Source organism: Sycon ciliatum, chromosome 1, assembly GCF_964019385.1.
Source record: "Sycon ciliatum chromosome 1, ocSycCili1.1, whole genome shotgun sequence".
In the NCBI taxonomy this organism is placed as follows: domain Eukaryota; kingdom Metazoa; phylum Porifera; class Calcarea; order Leucosolenida; family Sycettidae; genus Sycon; species Sycon ciliatum.
The window spans coordinates 45,142,967-45,167,086 of record NC_088643.1 but is presented as its reverse complement, the minus strand read 5'-3'; the positions used below and the strand labels follow the sequence as shown (position 1 = coordinate 45,167,086).

General features: G+C 48.6%; 2 protein-coding genes across 2 annotated transcripts; both read right to left on the bottom strand.

Annotated features, from left to right (window-relative positions):
- Positions 1 to 132: 132 nt before the first annotated feature.
- On the bottom strand, positions 133 to 2,742 carry LOC135828225 (uncharacterized). Its single transcript, XM_065340680.1, has one exon. It carries the CDS (start codon positions 2,442 to 2,444, stop codon positions 696 to 698), a length of 1,749 nt encoding a protein of 582 aa, XP_065196752.1. The 5' UTR covers positions 2,445 to 2,742; the 3' UTR covers positions 133 to 695.
- A 4,244-nt stretch (positions 2,743 to 6,986) lies between these two features.
- Positions 6,987 to 23,797, bottom strand: LOC135828215 (basal body-orientation factor 1-like). Its single transcript, XM_065340671.1, has 17 exons — positions 23,017 to 23,797; positions 21,400 to 21,531; positions 20,904 to 20,961; positions 20,278 to 20,343; positions 17,681 to 17,809; positions 17,112 to 17,192; positions 16,079 to 16,230; positions 15,345 to 15,441; positions 14,791 to 14,838; positions 14,502 to 14,570; positions 13,409 to 13,521; positions 13,102 to 13,192; positions 10,635 to 10,702; positions 10,124 to 10,276; positions 8,457 to 8,573; positions 8,167 to 8,316; positions 6,987 to 7,723 (listed from the first exon to the last, which is right to left on the bottom strand). Exons 1-17 carry the CDS (start codon positions 23,082 to 23,084, stop codon positions 7,582 to 7,584), a joined length of 1,734 nt encoding a protein of 577 aa, XP_065196743.1. The 5' UTR covers positions 23,085 to 23,797; the 3' UTR covers positions 6,987 to 7,581.
- Between the last annotated feature and the right edge of the window lie 323 nt (positions 23,798 to 24,120).

Genomic DNA, 24,120 nt, shown 5'->3' with positions numbered 1-24,120 from the left:
ACAGCAACCACCGTTAGTTATTAGTTGTGGGTCAACGACTTACGTCGATGACTATCTTCACACCTACTACCTGGATGGTGTACCGCCAGCCTGCATAATGTAGCCTTCACATGAAGTGTGAGTTTCGAACGGTCTGAAGAAATCTTCTGACTTTTCCGGCCTTTCTATCCCTCAAACCAATGAAAAAATAACACGCCTTTAATTTTGATACAATGTTTTTGCAAACTGTGGACTGGCACACAAGTCACGGTGAGGCTGTGACCAAAGAGACAGGACAAGAACGTGTGGAACTGATGAACGCTGACGGTAATTTTTATCGACTACTACAACAGCATAAGACATGATGTCCACTGAAAAATTATGTACATGTACATGCACCTCTTCGATTGTCGTCGTTGGGGCTTCATGCCGCGGGGAGTATACATGTACATGTACATGTATACTCCCATACTCCCTGATGAAGCCCCTGGGAAGAAACTTTGGGGAGATTTATGGTAATTATTACTGAATTGCAGTGTAAGATCGTGGTGGTGTGGTAGTGTTGCTATTGCAAGGGATGATTATTTGGCAGCAATTGATCCTCCGGATACGAAGAACCATGAGATAGAGAAAAATGAATAGCTAGAAATTACAACTATACTCCATCACTGGAATACTGTCCCGGCCTATTGTGTGACTGTGTATCACGGATGCTCTCAAGCATCAGTGATCTTCACCGCAGACTTCCTCTCCTCCCTTCCAACACCCATGTGTTTATCACCACACACGGACAGACGACAGAAGCACGATGCCGTAACGCTCACATCACAGCACTGCCTGGCTCGCTCTAACAGCTCTTGCGTCTCCTTCAGCTCGCCATCGTGAGCGGCCAGCGACGGTGACTTCTGCAAGCACTCCTCCAGGCCGTGCAGCGCCCAGATGTTGCGGGGATGGTGGCCAATCTCCAGGTCTGTGCGGTAGACTTTGATTGCTTGCTCGGCGTGGCCCTGCTCAAGAAGCAGAGCGCCCAGTGCATGTCGAGCCGGCTGCATCCAGCCCCACGGCTCATTGTATGGCATGCCATCGTCAAGTACGACAGCTTCCCGGAGCTGTGTAAATGCAAGCTGGTGGTCGCCCCGGCGATAAGAAACTTCCCCATCGGCCATTGCGCTAGCCACTGCCAGCACATCGCGGCACACCATGCTGAACGTGGTGCGGGTCTCAGGCACCTTGTCGTATGCCTTTTTGAACGCCCTCAGCTCAACGGTGGCGTTCTCCACATCGCACAGTGCCGCAAATGCCAGTACACGTGCATAGCGCGTTACAGCCAGGGTGGTGCAGTAGAGGCCTTCATCGGTGGGCAGCGGCTCGTTCAGGATTTCTTTCCACTGGCCGAAGCGCACCTTGACGTGCATATGCATGGACACAAAACTCTCGAGCATATCCGCCATCTTGTGCTTCATCAGCGCCTCGACTTCCTTCTTTAGTAACCAGGTCCGCAGCTCATTGGCTGCCTCGGTCGCCCTCCTCTGGTCTCCAGCCATCATGGCAGAGTACACCATCATGTGACAGTCGTGACAGCAGTAAAGCATGTAGAAGTTGCCAGCGCCGTTGCGAGATATGTACTTGCGATCGGCCTCGATGGCTCGGGTGTTGGCGACGATGGCATCTTCGTAGTTGCCCACCAGCACATCAATGTGTGACGGCATGTGCAGCAGATGGCCGGCGTCTTTGGCAAGGTTACGCAGGCGGTTGGTCTCCGGCAAGCACACCTGAGGAGCCGGTGCCATCTCCATGGCGTGAATGTACATGTGGAGCAGGCCAGGGTGAGACGGTGCCTTGGACAGACCCGAGCGCAGCACGTCTAGTATCACCGCAGTTCCCGCAAACAACGCGTCGGGCTCGCGCACCTTCCCGTTCACCCACAGGTGCCACGGATAGATGTTCATCAAGGATTCGCCGTAGAGGGCGGCAATGTCAGGATCGTCTGGGTAAGCTTCGTACACCTTGGCCATGTTCGCAGCGAACTCACTGTTCAACTTGCGGCGCTCCTGGCAAGAATTGGGCATGGCATCAATGTCGCACCGTGCCACGATTGCCTCCACCAGCATCTGTTCAACTGCTGATGCGTGCTCCAGAAGCGCCAGTGCTTTGCGACCGTGCTCGCTTGCATCGTTCAGAGACGGGAATTTTCCTGGCTGTGTGAACTGGGAGCTGTTGTTGTAGTTCACGCCATTGCAGAATGCTATACCCCAGTGGGCAAGGGCGCACTGTGGATCTAGCTCCAGGACAACCTCAAAGCAGCGGATGCCGGCTTCATGGTTGAAGGCGAACGTCCAGGCTAGTCCTCTGTTGAACCATCTCTGCGCTTCCGGAGACGTCGTGCTGATTGCTCGAGTGTATGTTCCGAGCTCGTAGTCGTCATCCCGCAGGGCTATTGCCCTATCCCTGGCGACTCGCGGCATCCACTACGGTCGACCGTGACGAAAATAGTTCAGGCACTGCGGTTCGTGTAAGGGCGCTGCACTAGTCGGCACGGCGGTGAAAAGCACTCACTCAAAGTTGCTGTACTACCGTGTCCTTCACACTCAGTTTCGATACAGGACTGACTTAGGTACTTCAAGACCTATAGCCTACTATAGCCTACTATAGGGACCTCGGCTGGGCGGAAGGCAGAGAATTTCCTAGCGCGGAGGACAACAGAAAGTCTCAGTGCGCCTCTTTTGCAAGAGAGTTGAGGCACAGGAGTGACTTGAGTCGAGGAGGAACTGTTTCACGTTGAGGGTCACGCTTGAAGCGGCTTCTGTGGACTGTGTACTGATGCGCGGGGTGACTATGGTGATCGAGTAGCCACAGTGGCAGGCAGTGGCACTGGCACACAATGTAGATCTACGTACAATGACATGACTGTATCTGACGTACACACAAAAAGGCTGTTTACAGATTTGTCGCAACTCAGAGTTTCTTGCTCAATGCAATCATCAGGCTATGATCAGGCGACTATTATCTGCTGATAATATCCACTGTACAGACTGTGATACAATGTAGCACTACCCTGGAACCACGATTATGGGTGAGTAACAAAAGTAACGTTGAGTGCATGACATCGTGTGTGGTATACTGACTACTGATTACTATAATTATACCAAGAGTCCATAACCATGATAACCCCGGTTATGGACTCTTGGTTATACTGTTGACTACTGTAAGTAAGAGAAAAAACTGAGTGATACGGAGCCTCTTGACACGTCGAGAAAACTACTCTGACCTCTTGCCAATAGGCAATATGCAATGCCAATGCCACTCGTACGTGCGAATGTCCATTGGACGCCATTCGTGTACGTTGTCGTTGGCAAGGAGTCGTATGGGTATGTACGTACGTCTCACTGGTCAATGATGCACATGGTTTGTGACCGTGACAATGAGCAGTCAGCAATACATTGAAGTAACTACTACCAGTACCAAGAGTCCATTTATGCACTCTTGCTAGTACTAGTAATATTATTAATTTTCAATTGAGTATTGAGTGTTCTATTTATTTCCGAAATTGGGTTTTTTTTTTGCTTTGACTCTTCCTTCATGGTGTTGTGAATAGAACCGTTCTCAAGTAAACTAACTAAACTTAGTTGACTGCACATTGTGAATGTCACCTAGAAACCGCGAAGCAGTGTGAACGGTAAGTAAATAGTTCGCAGTGATAAGCCACAACACCTCGCAGAAACAGCACTGTACGGCTCGTACTAGTCACTACTACAGTAGCTGTACCTGTAAGATGTACAGTGTGTTACTGTGCGAATAAAACGTTCCCAACAATGGCAACCATAACTGAGTAGTATGGTGGACTTGTTGGGTCTGGTGCAGTGCATTGCTACTGTACTGGGCCGGGTCCTACTCCTAGTCCCATTTTGCTTCTTGTTGCCATAACTATGTTACTTCTAAGTAAGTTCTAGGCATAAGTGTTGCTTTGAAGCTGTAGTGTAGGCCTGGCACTGGTAACCTGGTAACACATGGTAGACTCGCACTCAGCAGGGAGTCGTCGATTCCCTGCATGAAGTAGTGTACTACACCAGTCCTGCTGGTTACTTTACTACCGGTACTGGTATGCCTGATCATAAGTAATTAGTTGACATACTAGTAACTGTCATACTGATTGTACAGTACTTACAACACTTGCCATACATTGTACCCAGACTCCCAGAGAGAGTACGTTCTATAGATCTAGTGAGCCTCCGGGTGAGGTGTGACGGGGTACGGGGGAGTTTATACCAGGGAGTCGTAAAAGCCCGGGAGAGGACACGGCACACATTCCCAGAAAACATCTTTGCCTCGCGCTGCCGGGGAACGCTGCCAGGGAACGGTGTTGCGAGGCAAGGAAATTATTATTTTCGAAAATTGTGATGTCTTCTTGAAATACTAATTGGGACATTCTCCGATTTCTCTTAGAGCACGGAGACGATTGCTCCGTCGAGTCTTCTGATCTCTATTTTCATCCTCATCTTCCAGCTGCCTCACTCATTCTCTCTCAGTTTATCGAAGTTAATTTATTCTGAGGCGATGGAAATGCAAGACAAATCCCTAATTGTACTTCACTTTTATTTGAGTTGGGGTGAACGAAATGAGATTTGTGGAAAATGACGCCACTTCCCGTGTTAGCCGCTGGTCGTATCATACAGCCCATATTCCATTGCAGGTGATGGGCCAACGTTCGTGTTGAGATCCGCTGAGTTTCCTCGTACTCGTGGAGTTGAATTTGTGGCAGAAATTGCACTGAATTGCAGTCAAATGGTTGTGAATGAAACGAGATTTGTGGAAAATGACGCCACTTCCCGTGTTAGCCGCTGGTCGTATCATACAGCCCATATTCCATTGCAGGTGATGGGCCAACGTTCGTGTTGAGATCCGCTGAGTTTCCTCGTACTCGTGGAGTTGAATTTGTGGCAGAAATTGCACTGAATTGCAGTCAAATGGTTGTGAATGAAACGAGATTTGTGGAAAATGACGCCACTTCCCGTGTTAGCCGCTGGTCGTATCATACAGCCCATATTCCATTGCAGGTGATGGGCCAACGTTCGTGTTGAGATCCGCTGAGTTTCCTCGTACTCGTGGAGTTGAATTTGTGGCAGAAATTGCACTGAATTGCAGTCAAATGGTTGTGAATGAAACGAGATTTGTGGAAAATGACGCCACTTCCCGTGTTAGCCGCTGGTCGTAGCATACAGCCCATATTCCATTGCAGGTGATGGGCCAACGTTCGTGTTGAGATCCGCTGAGTTTCCTCGTACTCGTGGAGTTGAATTTGTGGCAGAAATTGCACTGAATTGCAGTCAAATGGTTGTGAATGAAACGAGATTTGTGGAAAATGACGCCACTTCCCGTGTTAGCCGCTGGTCGTATCATACAGCCCATATTCCATTGCAGGTGATGGGCCAACGTTCGTGTTGAGATCCGCTGAGTTTCCTCGTACTCGTGGAGTTGAATTTGTGGCAGAAATTGCACTGAATTGCAGTCAAATGGTTGTGAATGAAACGAGATTTGTGGAAAATGACGCCACTTCCCGTGTTAGCCGCTGGTCGTAGCATACAGCCCATATTCCATTGCAGGTGATGGGCGAAAGTTCTTGTGGAGATCCGCTGAGCTTCCTCGGCGTACTCGTGGATTTATGAATTTGTGTCAGAAATTGCAGTCGAGTGGACTTCTGTGCGTGTGTTGTGAGTAAATCGCGACGGCTCCCTTCCTTCAGCATCGTCAAAACGCAACATAGAGCATTATTACGCACTCGTTCCATGATTCATGATAATGCCTGGATTCTTTTAAAAACAATCAATGTGTGTTCCCTATCTATCTACATTGTACATGTACATGGTTGCAGGTCGTTATTTATAAATCTTGATAATTTCAACACTTTTCTACTCGTATGCTGAGTACGCGGTGACTTGAGCCGTTTAGGAAACGGAAGTCTTGGCGAGTGTACAAAAGGTAAACCTATCATTTGTACTTCATAACGGAATTGTGCACAAAAATGCACACACACGTTCGCGCGCACACACAAGCACACACACAAACACTGTACAAACACACACAAAAGTACAAGCACATGTGCACATACACACGCCTCCCCCCCCCCCCCCCACACACACACACACACACTCAACTCCCCACCCCTGTACTGAGTCTGACAGACATACAATCATGTTTATCCTTCCTTCGCCACCAGTTTCGGATAATGGTGTCAACAACGAGTTGTAAAATATTGGTATTTTAGGACTCCCTGCCCTGAAGACAAGCACAGCGCCGTGGATCGAGCAGATCCGGCCGCGCCGGCCTAGCGTGCTTCACTTTCTGGCCGAGGCAAACATCGTCCGCGTGCGCGCATCCCGTGTCCTCTCCCGGGCTTTTACGACTCCCTGGTTTATACCAATATTTTGACGACTCCCTGGTCTGGGTAGATCTACATGATCACACTGTTTGGGTATGGAAAACAGTGTTCGTGACTGCAACCATAATGACATACTACCCCCCCCCCCCCCCCCCCCAGGAAAAAGAGGGTCTGAACCGGGGCTAGCCCTTGGCGGATTATGCTCGGTAAATGGCTGAACTATGCTTTCCACTATGGCCAAATTATGCCAGTGATTATGCTATAATACGCTGGAATTAGGCCAATGATGGTGGTATACTATGCTGCGGTCCAATCTAGTGGTATGGTGAACTCAGTACGAACAGCCCTTGGCCGATTTTGCTCGGTAAAGTACTGAATCATGCTTTCCATTATGCCACACTATGCTGGCCAATGATGGTGCTATACTGTACCCTCGCACTCTGGTTACACGTTGCAACGATACAACGCCCCTGGCACTATGACTGTGCCAGGGCATAATTTTTAGACCGTGAACGATCCGAAGATTATGCCAGAAATTATGCCAGCATAAATCTGCCAAGCCGGGCTAACCGGGGACGGCCCCATACGGCTCATACACTGATACTGTAGTCTTTGGCGGATGATGGCGGCATGAGGAGAGTTTTATGGATTTCAGAAAAATACCAGTTGTTTTAGTACTCCTGGTCCACACAGAAATTTGATGCAGTTTTTTCCCCAATTCGAAGCAGTACCGTCCGTAGGACGACTGCATTGTATGACATTAATAAAGATCATTCTGCAATCAGCTTCCAAAAGGCACAAAATAAAGTCTTCCGTCGCAATCAACATCTGGAGAAACACTACTTCACTACATGATACAAACATAGTGTGCATGGCAAGAAAACACAGGATGGCGGCAAGCACGTAACCGGCAGTGTACATTGTGTAGGCCACCACCAGTCGATGATCGCTGATGCACAAGACTGTGAAGGAGCTCGGCGGAAGGGGTTTCAACATGCAGAGCGGTCTCAGAGTTGCACGTGGCCGAGGTAATGCGACGGCAACCCGCAGTGCAACAAGTCTCAAGGCACGCTGTGCTCACAAGCTCCCGCTGGCGGGGATGTGATGATACCGAGCATGTAAAGACCCTGCTGTACACAGAGCATAGCCGGTCTATACTCTATAGCAGGTCTATACTCTATAGTAGCTTTACACTGAAGTCCACAGTCAATAGACTTTATAAGAGGCTAACGGGTGCCAATCAATGTTGTATCAACTTCCGTGGATAAAGGCACGTCAGATGGATGGCCTCTTGAGTTGTTTCCCATCGACAGTGGCAAATTTCTCACTCTTCCGGACACTGAAGACGACTGGATCGGCTCGAGTTTCCTGGAATAAAGAAGAAAGATTGATGGTCAGAATCGTATGCCATTGGAAAACTCAAATCTGCCTGACTTCCAAGGACATATCGACACAGATCCATGTGCCCATACACACATTATGTACTCACACATGCTCAACAGTATGAAGGATTCGAGTTATCAATGTGTACTTCGAAGTCAATAGTAGATACATCGAGTGCATGGTAGTGGCTGGCTGTGGCAGTGCACGTAGTGTCCATGCCTATAAATGAAGGGTCTGCTTTACCAAGTTCTGCATGTGGATTACACAATTCCCGACTGGACTGAAGTTGTATTCTTAGAAAGGTAGGGATGCGCAAGTTCCCTCATGTTTTACATAACTGCAACCTCACGTGCTTTTCCCTTCTCATCATGCAACGTTCATCAACATTACAATCATAGTGCGGCGGAACATCTCTAAAGCGGACTTACCGATCACGGCGTCCCCCGTCAGTAATAGCAAGCAGAGTACTGCTGCTACTTTCTGCAGCTTGACTGTAACGCTGCGGACTAGTCTCCAAGCCGCTTGCAGGCATCGGCGGCTTCCTCTGGGCCGGTGCAATTGCTGGAAGTGGATCGGCTCTGCGAGACAAGCCAAGACCAAGTCGAATGGATTAATTAATAAACGCGTGAGATGTTTTGGCAGCATATCTATAATTGAACTACTGTGCATGCATTTTCATGTGCAGAACACAACTGTGTACTAAGTGACAGCAGCCTACCTCCTTGGTGGTAGCTCAGTTCCAGTGTTCATCTGGGCAAAGAGAAGACGAAGAACCTGCTCTTTTTGTTCCCACGTCAGGTCACTCAGGTCAGCGCCTCCTTGCATGTCTTCCGGCCTAACACGTGAGAGAGAGAGAGAGAGAGAGAGAGAGAGAGAGAGAGAGAGAGAGAGAGAGAGAGAGAGAGAGAGAGAGAGAGAGAGAAAGAGAGAGAGAGTAATCAGAGTCCCATACATACCGTAGAATCCCGCGGATAAGCCCACCTGCGTATAAGCCCATGCCCGCACATAAGCCCAGGGAGAGTTCGAACATCACAAGGCTTCGGCATACAAGCCCATGGGCCTAAGTCGTGCCAAGAGTCCATAAATTATGGACTCCGGGCCATACCATGTACATGTATGATGTACGTAGTACATGTAGTTTTTGTTTTGTTTTTTGTACATTTCAACACAACCATCGGTTGTTTTTGTTTGCACAGTGGTTTTCAGCAATGTTCTTCTCACTGCCTTGATATTTTTCAATAGCACAACGTTGGTGTCAGCGTATAAGCCCATGCCCGCGTATAGCCCATATTCTTGCATAAGCCCACCGAAATGTCCTTGTGAAACAGATAAGCCCATGGGCTTATCGGCGGGATTCTACGGTTGCCCTGTTAGTGCCCCGTCCGTTAAGCTGCATGTCTGCATGACCACTTCACACAAGTTCACAGTGGAGTCTACTCACAGTAGACTCCACTGTGAACCGCACACCAGTCACTACTCACACCACACCAGTCACTACTCACACCACACCAGTCACTACTCACACCACACCAGTCACTACTCACACCACACCAGTCACTACTCACACCACACCAGTCACTACTCACACCACACCAGTCACTACTCACACCACACCAGTCACTACTCACACCACACCAGTCACTACTCACACCACACCAGTCACTACTCACACCACACCAGTCACTACTCACACCACACCAGTCACTACTCACACCACACCAGTCACTACTCACACCACACCAGTCACTACTCACACCACACCAGTCACTACTCACACCACACCAGTCACTACTCACACCACACCAGTCACTACTCACACCACACCAGTCACTACTCACACCACACCAGTCACTACTCACAAAAGCATTGCCGGGTGTAAGTGCAACACATCACGTACAAGTACATACAGATGTATGTGCAGCAGTCTGGCAGTGTAACCAGCCACAAGACAGTCATGTGTGTGCAAGCGGCAAGGCAGGGGCGTAACATTGCTGCAGTAGACTGTGTGTGTGTGTGTGTGTGTGTGTGTGTGTGTGTGTGTGTGTGTGTGTGTGTGTGTGTGTGTGTGTGTGTGTGTGTGTGTGTGTGTGTGTGTGTGTGTGTGGTTTGAGAGTCTGCGCTTGATCAAGACATGTCGCTGCAAATGTCACAGTGGCTAAGGTTGTACAGTCAGACCTCGTTCAAACGCACACATCCGTTTTCCACAAGAATATCCGGATAGACGAGGGAACTGGATAATCGAACACACATGCTGTATGTATGCACTACATACGCTGTAATCTGGTGACGAACGATTTTCTTCCGGATGGAGAGGGATCCGGATAAAAGAGGACCGGATGAGCGAGGTCTGACTGTACCGGGTAAGCGCTACCAGAGTTCACCCACCATTCATCCGCCACGTTCATGTCCGCAAACACGGAGTTTGTGCTTGTCTTGGACTTGCCAAAGGTGCGGACGTTCGGGAACGGGCCTTTTCCCATCATGGCATCCCGCATCTTCTGACTGTACATGGCTTTGGCTGTGGCACGGTAGTTAGACCTACACGAATAAGCACAGCACAACACGTGTCAACGGCATCTTCTAAAAACCTGATAAGCTCTGCAATCCCTGGTCATCAAAGTACAAGCCTGATGGATAGTCTATCCAAAATGACTGGTGTCACCCAGCTAAGTGCGTTGCTTTATCATACAGCCAGTGACATGCTGGAAAAGTGAGTGCCATGTATAGAAACATGCTCCTCTCACATTGGCAGTGTTATAAAATCGTCCTGGCTACAGGATTTTAAAGTTTTTTTCAACAAATCTACACTGGCCTATGCACACAAATCAAACAATCCAGTACATGTATTGCAGTTCACTGATGATTGCGGCACTGGCAATGTTCTGACTGTTCTGACCTGCTTTTCTCGATCTCCTGCCTGACCTGCGTCAGTGCGCTGAGGAAGAAATCCTCCACCGACGCTCTCTGAAGAAAGTAGCAAACAACATTGAACAGGGAGAGCATGGTTGGAATATTCCTCCTTATCAGTGCTAAACTAGATTCTTAGCTCAGTACCACTGAGGATCACTTTTCCATTGAGTAATACTCCGGCACTGGTTTCACCGATCATTCTAAGCTCCGCTGATGAGACCCAGGAGAAAGTCGAAACAGCTAGCTGTCCGGATATGGAACGGAATAAATGCTCGTTTTACAGTATGGCAGCTAGAAGATATGTACAGAGTGTCCTAGTTCCTAAGTTAATACGGTACTGTGATGGTTAAATTTTACGGTCGCAAAACTCATGCGGTGTCACGCAGTAGTGAGCAAAGTTATTTCCTCCACTGCAGCTCGTAGTACAGTCAACTTCGCTTATAACGACACTAGGCAGGGCATCAAAAAGGTGTCCTTATCCGCGAAGTGTCGTTATACCCGAAGTCTCATTGTACAGTGGTGGCCAAAAGTTTTGACCCACCCCATGGAATCGTCAGTACAGCTCAGCCTGGCTCCTAAACACGTCGTTTTTGACTCCTTTGAGGCCAAAGCCGATTGAAACTTGGCAAGGACACTAAAATTTGCAAGAATCCGTTGTCAACTGAGATTTGTGATGGATCACCACACATTTGGGTGGGTCAAAACTTATGGCCACGTGACCAAATTTTACTCTACCGTACCGTACGGTTTCAAAAAAGTTGTCAGGCTGATGCACGTGCCGGGAAAGTTGAAAATCAACACTTGACTTCAGTCTTTGAGAGTTTGCGATATCAAACTTGATTATTTTGACGACGGAGATGGTATTTTCAGCCAGGATAGTGAACCGAGGTCAGATTAGCAAGGATGTGAGGGAAATGGTCGTGAAGCTGAGTGTTGACGGTCTCTTTTGGCGTGGTATCGCTCCTCTGTTGGATTTGAGTAATTCTACGATACGTAGAATTGTCAGGAAACAAAAATTGACTACATTTCACCACGATCAGACCGACCAAGAGAGACCAGTGCAAGACAAGATCGCCACCATATCATGAAGTCAATGGCGAATCGCCTCAAATCCGTCACTGCCTGCGAGCTGAGATGGTGAGCGACGGTGATAACGCGATTTCTGTGCGTTCTGTGAGACGCAAGTTGCAGAGAGCAGGCCTACGTGGCTGTATGGCCATCAAATGGCCCTTCATCAGTGCTGTGACTAAGGCAAAACGCCTTAAATTTGTATAGACGCACAAGGACTGGAGCAGTGATGACTGGTGGTAATTTCTGTGGACTGATGAGTCTAAAATCAACCTCAAGGGCTCTCTGGTGATGCAGTTTACGTCAGGAGGTGGACAGGATAGGCTCTGGCTGGCACATGCACCCGCAAAACTGTGAAGCGCCGCGACGGCAATATCAATGTATGTGAGCCATGGCCAGCAACGGCGTAACGCGCATTTGCCGGGTGATGGATACGATGAATGCGGACCAGTACCTCGCATCATCCGAAAACATGATGTTGCTGAGCATGATGCAGCTTGTGGGTGGTGTGGGTGGTGTCTTATGGCCGCAAACGCTCCGCAAACAGAACGGAGGCGCGGCGGACGGTGAACGGCATCACCGTCCTGACATGGCCCCTGCAGCCACCTGACCTCAATCCAACTGAGAATCTCTGCAAAATTGCTGGGCTGAGGCAGCACGATGTCGAAATCACCCCCAGAAACCAGTATGAGCTGTGGCGAGTGTGCCGGGAGGCATAGAAGTTGATTTCTCCTCACGAGCGCAAGAAGATCGTCGATTCAATGCGGCAGTGTATGCAAGCGATCATCAAGGCCAAGGGAGGGGTTACAAAGTGGTGGATGTATCTGGAATAGGCCGGGACTGACTTCTAGACTTTAGTTTAGTTGAATACTTTTTAGAAATCACACTATTCCGTGTATCCTATTGGCGGTTTATGATAGTGCGGGCGTTGGCCATAAGTTTTGACCCACCTTTTACATATACTTGACCACAGTAGTCCCCAGATGACTCCATGTTTCAGCATTTTTCATTTCTACTTCACTATTCAGCCTGATTCAGAGGTCCTCGACCAAAAATTTTGTAGCTTACAGCCCAAACCTTCAGAATTCGAAAAATCTGCATGGTGGGTCAAAACTTTTGACCACCACTGTATGTATTACAGTGGGATGGGACTTTGCTCTGGGCATGGAAATTCTGTCGTTATTCGCGAATTGTCGTTATATCCGCAGTCGTTATTAGCAAAGTTGACTGTACACCGTGTATGCAGCGTGCAGCTGTGCCAAGCACAGTGCATGCCTCCTTCAAGTGAACATAGCACTGGTGCAGCAATTGTGAAAGATTAACTACTGAGCTACACTCATCGGAGCATCGTTACTGATGCAGTGCACACAACATGCCGGGCTCACCTGATCAAGCAATTGCTTTGCAACTAACTTGATCTTGTTCATTTCTTCGCACTTGACACTCAGAGTCTGACGCAGGGAGACGTTTTCCTCCCTGCAAAAAAGCACAAGACGACACAACAGTGATGATCAGACGTCAATAATTTCATCATTGGTTGCTGTGGATCACCATCATGAGATAGCGTTTCACATGGGAACATATTACCAGGCCACATCCAATTCAAATCAAATATTCAAGTTCTATATAAGTATAGCTGTCAGCGACTCGATGATTACTACATGTAGTACTGATTGCTACAAAATTTCTTACTTCATAGCATTGACTTCTCGTTGCACACCCCGTCGGAATTGCTGCTTTTCAGCCTCCACGTCTCGCACCAGTCTGCTGAGCATTTGCTCCAGGCTGATCACCTTGTCTTGCAACTAGCACACACATACATTATGCACACATATACATACCGTGATGTACACACATACACACACACATACATACACACACATACACACACATACACACGTACGCGCACACACACACACACACACACACACACACACACACACACACACACACACACACATACACACATACACACACACACACATATATACACACACACACACACACACACACATGTATACGCACATGCACACGTATACATACGCGCACACATGCGCACACATACACATGCACATACACATACACACAAGCAAGGTAGTCTACAGAGGGAAGGGAGGTGGTCACCAGTCTTCATGGCTTCTAAGCTCTGACACATGGACTGTTGTTTCCATGCTCTGTCAGTCCTTCAACAGGAGACAATTGAGAGGTTACACAAAATGAAGTTTCGTAGCATTCGACGGATCAGGCAGCGATGAACAAGGCTACGAACATCGGTTATTTCGCAGCTTGCGGTAGTGGGAACTTAAAGTCGCTAAGCTCTTTTTCCGTCAAAAGTTCATATGAATTTCAATACTCGATGCACTAACCTCCAAATCTTATCAATTTTCATTGCGGGAACCTCTATAGCCAGCTTCTTATACCGGCATTGTAAGGCCTTAGCAAGGCCAGCACGCTGTGTACAGTACATGTACCATCAATATCTCTTCAAGTTCACACCACACATCATGCCATTGTGAACCACAGCATCTCTTCTAGACACTTCTTGGGATCAGTGACAGTGTAAGCCATGGACGGGAGTTTTATCATATTCCACAAAATAGCAATGTGTAGTCAACAAGGAGTGAACCAGAGTTTTATTCCCGTAGCTATGCAAAAGACGTTACTTCAGTAACGTCTGGCGCTAGCCAGGGTCCACACAGCTTTAATTCCGCGTTAGTGTGTCTGTGCCTCGCGTTAGAGTGCCAACAACCCAGCACAGTACAACTGGTGATGTCCGGTTGCTTACCTGCTTGTTCTGACTCTTCATCGCCATGGCTTGCGCAGCTCTCTCTTCGTGAACAAGCCGGTCGGTCTCCTGGAAGCACATGCAGAATGCGAGGACATTAGCAGAAGTCAGTGCCAGTCGTAGCCAAGCCAGAACTCGATGATGCCAATCGTCACAATCATGCAATCATAGTTTGTATAAAGACTCGATGATGCCAATTGTCACAATCCTGAAATCATCGTCTGTGCAAGGCTGGTGGTGCATACAAGTACATGTCCACCGCATGTCTGCCACCGGTATGCAGTCTTACCGCCGCTTGCTTGAGACGTGCGTTTTCCTCTTCCAGTTTTGCACTGTCCTGCACACAAACACACAGTATTACGCCGAGCCAGCATACAATATTAATACAACAAGCCGCATGATAGCACAGGGCGACACGCTGTGTACAACAGGCATACAATGTCATACCGCAGATGTACCATGCCACTATAATGGATCATGATAATACCTACTTAGTCCCTACAGTACCATAGATTAGAGGAGAAGGGTAGGGGGGGGGGGAGGGGGTCAAAAGAACAACAGATTCCAGAATATTTCTTCTGTGGATGCTCATGGCCTGGAATGAAGCAGAGAAACGCGCTGGAATCTGGTAGTCCAAAATCACTCTTCACTGGACCATCTCAACATGGTGCAACATTTGATGAATTTACCGGAAATGTCAAATTTAAAAGCCACGCCTGGGTGATGAAAACTATTGGATTCCAGCAGATGTCTTTCTCTTGTTAGAGCTGGTTGCCTGTATGCACCGGTGCATACTTGTGGTTGGGTGTACATCATAGAGATACGAGTCGTCACTCTCCTTACCTTCTGCAACTGCTTGCCTTCGTCCATGTGCAACTTGAGAGCATCCTTCAAGCGAACATTCTCCCGGAACACATCCTTTGCAGCATCATCCAGCTTACTATTTAGTGCAGCAATTAACAAGAGTAAATGGAAGACAGCACAACAGATGAACAGATGCCAGTTGTGAAGAAGACAACACACACACACGCACACACACACACACACACACACACACACACACACACACACACACACACACACACACACACACACACAAACACACATACACACACGCGCGAGCGCGGTGCGCGCACACACGCACACACACAGAGATGTAATGGTAATGGCAGATCACATGCATAGACTTGCTAGGCTCTCCTGGGGTTTGGACAGAGGGGAGGGGGTAGGGACCACTGAAAACTACACCACGAGTCATTCCTGACAGAAGCATGCCCACGATACAACATGATCACCATCCTGGGGCAGTAACGCTACATTATCATGAGAAACCCTTCAGGGCCGTCTTTAACAGTCACTATTAATTTTATCACGATCATAAAAAAACGTACGGCAGAGGGGAGATACAGGGATTTGGACGCTCACAGGGTGAACCCATCATTTGCCGTACAGTATATGGTTGTCATGGTGACAGTACTATGTGTGCACGGTTTGGAGGGGTCTTGCCTGTGTCTACGCTTTGCTAGGTTGTGATACAAATAAAGGTGATTATCACGGACGACCCCTTAAAGGCCTACCTGATTGCGTGCTGATGTGCTTCTTGAGCCAGCTCCGTCACTTTGCGATCGGCCTCTTTCTGTAGACGAGATTTCTCCTCGATGTGCTTGCGGTCCATCTGAGATACCAGCTGCTGGTGTTCGATTTCGGTCACCTCCGTCTTTTCCCGCAGCTGGACAGGGACACACAGTGGTTCTCAGCGGCACTTACTTTTTTAGAAGTACATGTTCAGTTTTGCTTGCTGAAATGCAGCCCCCGTGACGTGCACATCTGGTGCGCTAGACTTGCACGGACCTTGACACCCCTGGCTGGAAGTGGTGCAAAAGCCGCTGAGCATACATGTGTGATGTAAGCGGAACTGGTCCAGGACGGCAGCTTGGTGCTTTGGGTTGGATTTCACCCCTATCACAGCTGCACTGGATAGAAAAACACCGTAGTAAAACTGCAGTACACCTGCAACACGACTATGCTGCGCTCGTACACTATAGGCCATGCCTCCGGCTTTGGACTGTTGCGTATCACATCTCGGCTGCCGACCTGCTATCTTTCCTCTCTCATCTCGCATCCAGGCCCTTAAGTGGAAACACGGCCTTTGACTCAGCATCCTGCCGGTTCACTTCAATGTCAACATACAGCGAATGCTGCTGGTTATTTACACGCATAACCTAACTGATACATCACAACTACAACATTGTGCTGCTACAGTACGGTATTCTGAAGATCGTTAATAGGAGTGGTGAAACATTGTCCATGGATGTTGGGAACCCTACACATGCACACATGCACACATGCACACATGCACACATGCACACATGCACACATGCACACAGCGACAACACATAATGTACAGTAAAACCTGTCCGTAAGGTGACCACTTGAGTCGGATAAGTGCCCCAGAAGACCACTGTAACCAGGACCAAGGGATGCTATTTCCAGTCAAACGACCCTGGATACGGAGACCACCTGTAAACAGAGACCACATTTGAAGGTCCCTGTACATGCAGGAGCACACAGGTCTTGTAACCAGTGCTACAGTGTGCATACACCAGTTACCTCATCCAGCTCCCTCTGCATGATGGCTCGCTTCTTGCGGAACTCTTTCACAAGCTTTAGCTCAGCGTTCATGACTTCGATCTGTGGAGCAGAACCGGACAGCAATCAAACCGTGGCAAAGCCGCTTCACTTCCAGCACATCCAATGTGGTCCGGGGATTCATAAGCCAGCACTGGTCAGAATCAGTAGTCCTAGCACTGCACTAACTGAATGCTATACTGCAGTGTCTTGCATAGTGTTGACTGTTGACATACAAAGAAATACCCGACGGTTCGAATAGAGGCCTGACTTGAACAGAAGCCTAGCACTGAGACGGTGACATTGGCCTATAATCACCGGGCATGGTGGGAATCATTTCTGATAGCTACATTGAGTTGAATACGGCACTGCGGCCATTACTTTACTACTAGTACCCTGCATTGGAGGCAACCCTCAACAATAGGCTCAGCCAGGGAAGCTAGTTTAAAAACCAAGTTGAACAGAGTTATGCAGAAGACCTGCATCATGATCTTTCCACCTACTTTAAAAGCATAAAGGTCCTCGTAACGCTGCCACATGAGTTCACTTACCTCTTCCTTCTTCTGACAGATTTCGTCCTCTAACTTGTTGATCTGCTGACTGAACTCCGTCACCAGTGCTTCATGCTCTTTACGAGTTTCTCGCCGGAGATCCTTCACCTGCTGCTGTAGCTTGACGATCTGCAGCGTTGCAGCGGGACACAGGGCAAGCAGTCAGTCAGCCATTCGTACACAACAAAGCCTGCCTTTTAGTGACCGCTGTGATAAGACACCATCTGGCTTAAGGAGACCGATCATCATTCCAGGTCCGAATCATTCCTGATGCAGCATACTTATTACACTCAGAGCATTACAGAAAGGCCGCCCCCATCCCGGCAGAAGAACGATTTTCTGCGCGCCGTGGCACGGTCAAGCTAAACTACTAAAGTATGGCGGTGTACGACTGTGCATGGCACGGTTGTACATGACTGTAAAAGTACGTTGCCTACAGCCAGATCACTCTGGTGCTTTACTACTACTGTAAAAAAATAATAATAATAAAATTCTACGGGTTCGCGAACCGGGCAGGTCAAGAACAAGAAGTACTGTAAAGGTCCACAAATAAGCACATGCCCAAAATAGAATTGACTCTCTCAATAGAAGTTAAGCTGAGCCCGGCAAAGATACTGCCCAAAACACGTACTGGTACAGTTCACACATGCAACGCGCTGCACCGGAGAAAAAAAGGCCTCTTCACTACGCGCAAGTCAGGCCTGAAGTTAGTTCATGCCCGAAAGTCAGGCCTGAAGTTAGTTCATGCCCGCAAGTCAGGCCTGAAGTTAGTTCATGCCCGAAAGTCAGGCCTGAAGTTAGTTCATGCCCGCAAGTCAGGCCTGAAGTTAGTTCATGCCCGAAAGTCAGGCCTGAAGTTAGTTCATGCCCGAAAGTCAGGCCTGAAGTTAGTTCATGCCCGAAAGTCAGGCCTGAAGTTAGTTCATGCCCGAAAGTCAGGCCTGAAGTTAGTTCATGCCCGAAAGTCAGGCCTGAAGTTAGTTCATGCCCGAAAGTCAGGCCTGAAGTTAGTTCATGCCCGAAAGTCAGGCCTGAAGTTAGTTCATGCCCGAAAGTCAGGCCTGAAGTTAGTTCATGCCCGAAAGTCAGGCCTGAAGTTAGTTCATGCCCGAAAGTCAGGCCTGAAGTTAGTTCATGCCCGAAAGTCAGGCCTGAAGTTAGTTCATGCCCGAAAGTCAGGCCTGAAGTTAGTTCATGCCCGAAAGTCAGGCCTGAAGTTAGTTCATGCCCGAAAGTCAGGCCTGAAGTTAGTTCATGCCCGAAAGTCAGGCCTGAAGTTAGTTCATGCCCGAAAGTCAGGCCTGAAGTTAGTTCATGCCCGAAAGTCAGGCCTGAAGTTAGTTCATGCCCGAAAGTCAGGCCTGAAGTTAGTTCATGCCCGAAAGTCAGGCCTGAAGTTAGTTCATGCCCGAAAGTCAGGCCTGAAGTTAGTTCATGCCCGAAAGTCAGGCCTGAAGTTAGTTCATGCCCGAAAGTCAGGCCTGAAGTTAGTTCATGCCCGAAAGTCAGGCCTGAAGTTAGTTCATGCCCGAAAGTCAGGCCTGAAGTTAGTTCATGCCCGAAAGTCAGGCCTGAAGTTAGTTCATGCCCGAAAGTCAGGCCTGAAGTTAGTTCATGCCCGAAAGTCAGGCCTGAAGTTAGTTCATGCCCGAAAGTCAGGCCTGAAGTTAGTTCATGCCCGAAAGTCAGGCCTGAAGTTAGTTCATGCCCGAAAGTCAGGCCTGAAGTTAGTTCATGCCCGAAAGTCAGGCCTGAAGTTAGTTCATGCCCGAAAGTCAGGCCTGAAGTTAGTTCATGCCCGAAAGTCAGGCCTGAAGTTAGTTCATGCCCGAAAGTCAGGCCTGAAGTTAGTTCATGCCCGAAAGTCAGGCCTGAAGTTAGTTCATGCCCGAAAGTCAGGCCTGAAGTTAGTTCATGCCCGAAAGTCAGGCCTGAAGTTAGTTCATGCCCGAAAGTCAGGCCTGAAGTTAGTTCATGCCCGAAAGTCAGGCCTGAAGTTAGTTCATGCCCGAAAGTCAGGCCTGAAGTTAGTTCATGCCCGAAAGTCAGGCCTGAAGTTAGTTCATGCCCGAAAGTCAGGCCTGAAGTTAGTTCATGCCCGAAACTGGTCAGTACCCCGCCCGAAAGTTAGTACAAGTGCGACCACTAAATTCGAAACTGTAAGTACCAGTACTAATTTTTAGTGACGTTTTGCATACATATCCCCTTCTAGACCTGTAGGGTGCAGTCACCCAGTTTCGGTGGAAGTCGCGCGTTCGATAGGGAATAAAGGAGGAAGCAAGCGTCTCAGCTTCCTCGAACCAAGACCATTCGACTCAGCACCCCAAAGACAACGGGTGAAGATTTGATTATAGGCTTAACTTACCCTAATCTGAACACCTACACACATTGTGGTCTCTTTGCTACTACTTGAAACTCTTTGAGAAAGTTATATATAGAGAGAGAGTGGTGTAGGAGTGAAGACATCATAGTTATGTGAGTGAGTGTTCAGACTCAGGGGTGATGTGTTGGTGGCTGCAGCATGGAGTTTGCGAATCCTTGGAAAAGTTCCACAGTGATATTACAGCAGTATTCATGCAGCAATGTACACAACCCACCTGGTCATCTTTGCTTTGGCTCTCCCGCTTCAAGAATGATACCACTTCTAGCGTGTCATGCTCACTCTGAACACAGAGACAGTAACACAAGAACCATTGTGACGTGCGCACAAGCACATGAATTCAATTGGAAAGACATCTTTGGTACATGAATAATGGAGACATACTGTAAACAGCCTAATGTTTGCGATGCATTACTGTTTGCTAATTTTGCGAGAAGAGCACAACGTAAATATTGACCATCGTGAAGTCAAACTTCAACACTGGGTGTATATGTGTGACCACGGTGCTCCGCGAACATTTGCCATTGTAAACTCGCTGGTTCTGAGAGAGCGCAAAAATTTAGTGACGCAAACATTGGGCGGTTTACAGTGCCACATAGATCAGTAGGTAGTACCCAGTAAGTCTCTCATTCTGCTTCTCATGCTTCATGTGCCCCAGTCACATCTACGTCACCTTCTTCTGTATGCTAGTAAATGCTTGCGTGCACACATGTGTGCGTGTGTGCGCGGGCGTGTGTGTGTGTGTACATGTGCGCATGTGTGTGCATGTATGTGTGTGTACGTGCGCGCGCGCGCGTGCGTGTGTGTGCGTGCGTGTGTGTGCGTGTGGCCACCAAGCTTTACCTGCATGATTTGGTCTTGCATTGCTTCATTGTCTGCTGCCAGTTGCCTGGCAACAACCCTAAAGAACATGGAGTGAATATCCAAATAAAAAACAACGCTTGCTGGTAACGAAATAAAGCACTACAGTAGTATGTGGTGCTAGAAGGCGCACACTACCAACATGTAGAATTAACAAGTCCTGGATCGCTGAACACCATCTTCGAGTGTCGTGCAATTTTCACATGACATAATCAATAAGACTGAATTACATAATCGGCCCAGAAATAATGTCCACAAGTGCGAGCAGAAATCAGGCCATGGCTTTGCAAGACTTTATAGGAGTACATCAGTCACAATGCATCCAGTTACAAACCTCATAGCCGCAGTGAGTACATTAATTTTACAAACCTCATAGCCGCAGTGAGTACATTAATTTTGTCTTTTGGCCATTGCACACTGATCATCTACAATAACATTGCGTCACCGTGCCCCCCCCCCCCCCAACCCAGGACCCTACCTAAACTCTTTCCGTGCATCCTCCGTGGCCTTCAAACGTCCTTCAAACACCCTTGCTTGCAGCAGTTCTTCTTTCGTGGGCCCTGCCACATCTGCCCCGGCGGCTTTGGCTACGGACGCCTTCTTCTTGCCCCTGAAAACAGAGCAGCATTGGCACACACTAGTGTCATATCATTCTGCCCACACCCCAAATGCAAATGCTAGCAATGTTGAATTTGCAAAAAATCGGGATTTGCACGCTGGGCAGTTCAAGAGCTGCAATTCTGCAATGCCCTGTGTGCAACAGATGGACACATTATACCCCGCATGCAGGGGGACGGCATGTCTTGAAGCTTAGGGCCGCCGTCAGCTGAGCAAGGTCATCGTAATGGTGTTCGTCTTTAAAAGCTATCACCACTAGGATAGGTGTACAAGACGGGATGGTGAGTGGTGAGTGGCAGTTATGCGAGGGTACTACAGACAGTAGTGATGGGATGGTGAGTGGTGAGTGGCAGTTATGCGAGGGGGGTACTACAGACAGTAGTGACGGGATGGTGAGTGGTGAGTGGTGAGTGGCAGTTATGCGAGGGGGGGGGGGGGGTACTACAGTAGTGGCGGCATCAGTTTTTGTCAAGACGAGAATATTGCCATTATGCGGCTTACGAATAATGGTGAGCGGGGAGGTCACAGGCAGACAGGTGCGTGTGTGTGTGAAGATCAATGAGCCAAAGCGCTAATGTCTATCCACTTTGAACGCACGGCGCGTTACCAATGGTGACCGGTACAGGAAACCCAAGAGCGTGCAATCAACTCGCACATTCCCTATCCATGCAGTGCTGTGGCGGCAGTGTTTCACAGCACATTCCCTATCCATGCAGTGCTGTGGCGGCAGTGTTTCACAGCACATTCCCTATCCATGCAGTGCTGTGGCGGCAGTGTTTCACAGCACATTCCCTATCCATGCAGTGCTGTGGCGGCAGTGTTTCACAGCACATTCCCTATCCATGCAGTGCTGTGGCGGCAGCGTTTCACAGCACATTCCCTATCCATGCAGTGCTGTGGCGGCAGTGTTTCACAGCACATTCCCTATCCATGCAGTGCTGTGGCGGCAGTGTTTCACAGCACATTCCCTATCCATGCAGTGCTGTGGCGGCAGCGTTTCACAGCACATTCCCTATCCATGCAGTGCTGTGGCGGCAGTGTTTCACAGCACATTCCCTATCCATGCAGTGCTGTGGCGGCAGCGTTTCACAGCACATTCCCTATCCATGCAGTGCTGTGGCGGCAGCGTTTCACAGCACATTCCCTATCCATGCAGTGCTGTGGCGGCAGCGTTTCACAGCACATTCCCTATCCATGCAGTGCTGTGGCGGCAGCGTTTCACAGCAAATCGTTTCACAGCAAATGACATGATGCAACATGACTGTTACGCTTGCAAAGTAGTTTGCAAACAATGTAAAGTGACCTCAGCAAATGTACGCGGAGTGTGGCTTCATGCGACCCCCACCCCGCGGTTATTATGTACCAGTACAAGGTGCAGGCACTGCGGACATGTTATCCTCGGATGATGATGTAGAGGATGCTCCTACAATCTCAGCAGCAGCAGCAGCAGCAGCAGCATCCCTTTACTCGTACTTACTTTTTTCCTTTGCCACCTTTCTTCCCCTTGCCAGTCTTCTTCCCCTTTCCTTTCTTCTTCGCCGGCATGACGACAGCTTACATCAAAAAGAAAGAGCGTGGCTGTTGCTGTTAGTGCTGCTGCTGCTGCTGATCCCGGTTCGTGGTAGGACGTGCTGGGGTTGGCAGAATGTCTACTGATCTCGGTTGGGCTGATGTGTAGTTCGCTGTTCCAGCGCCGAGTTTGGGTATAATATTCCAGGGCATATGTGTGTTGACAGTGTACGTATAGTCAACGCTGGATCAACTTGCTTGCTACCGACATCAGCCTGGCTGTGGCACCATACGCACTAGGTAGCATGAGACGATGATAACGAGTATTCGCGGCACTATTTCGAGTGGTCGTCACTATCACCTGTTCTTTGAAACAACACTAGTGGCTAGTGGACTGTCGTTCCTTCAATTCCACGTGCTAGCACTAGCTAGCTTCCACCCGACTGTCGGATAGACTCGCCAGCACTTTTTCAGTCAGCAGAACCCGTGTCCTCCCAAACTGACAGGTCGAAGCAGTTGAGCAGTAGAGAGATGTGTAGAGAGAGGTAGAGGTCCGAAACGCTCCTTGTGAATTCATCAAGGCCTGGACGTCCTTCACATGTACCGCCTACTACCGATATTTGCCAGACTTCCGATCATCTATCTTCTGCCTCGGCCACGAAGTTAGTTTGGAGTAACCAGCACACGGCTGTCGGACAAGGAGAAGCGCCAGTATTTTTGTAAGTGCACCTAGCCAGCTAGCTGGTGGACTTCTTCATCAGTCATGTACTAAAATTATTGACGAATATTGTCATCGGCTTCATGTAGTCTGAGCGTTGCCATGAGCAACCCCGTTCCCTAGCATTCGGCAGGACTCCAACTCCAAGAAAAAAAGCGAGCGCATTCAGTCATCATGACCATAATGGGAATAATGATGACACAGCAATTTTTACACTACTCGTACAGTGTACATGTACAAATAATTAGTACAGGTGGAATCCTGATAATTCGAACCTCGAAATGCCAGGAAAAAACTTCTAATTAGCCGGACATTCTAATAAATTATCCAAACATGAACCCACAACACAATAAT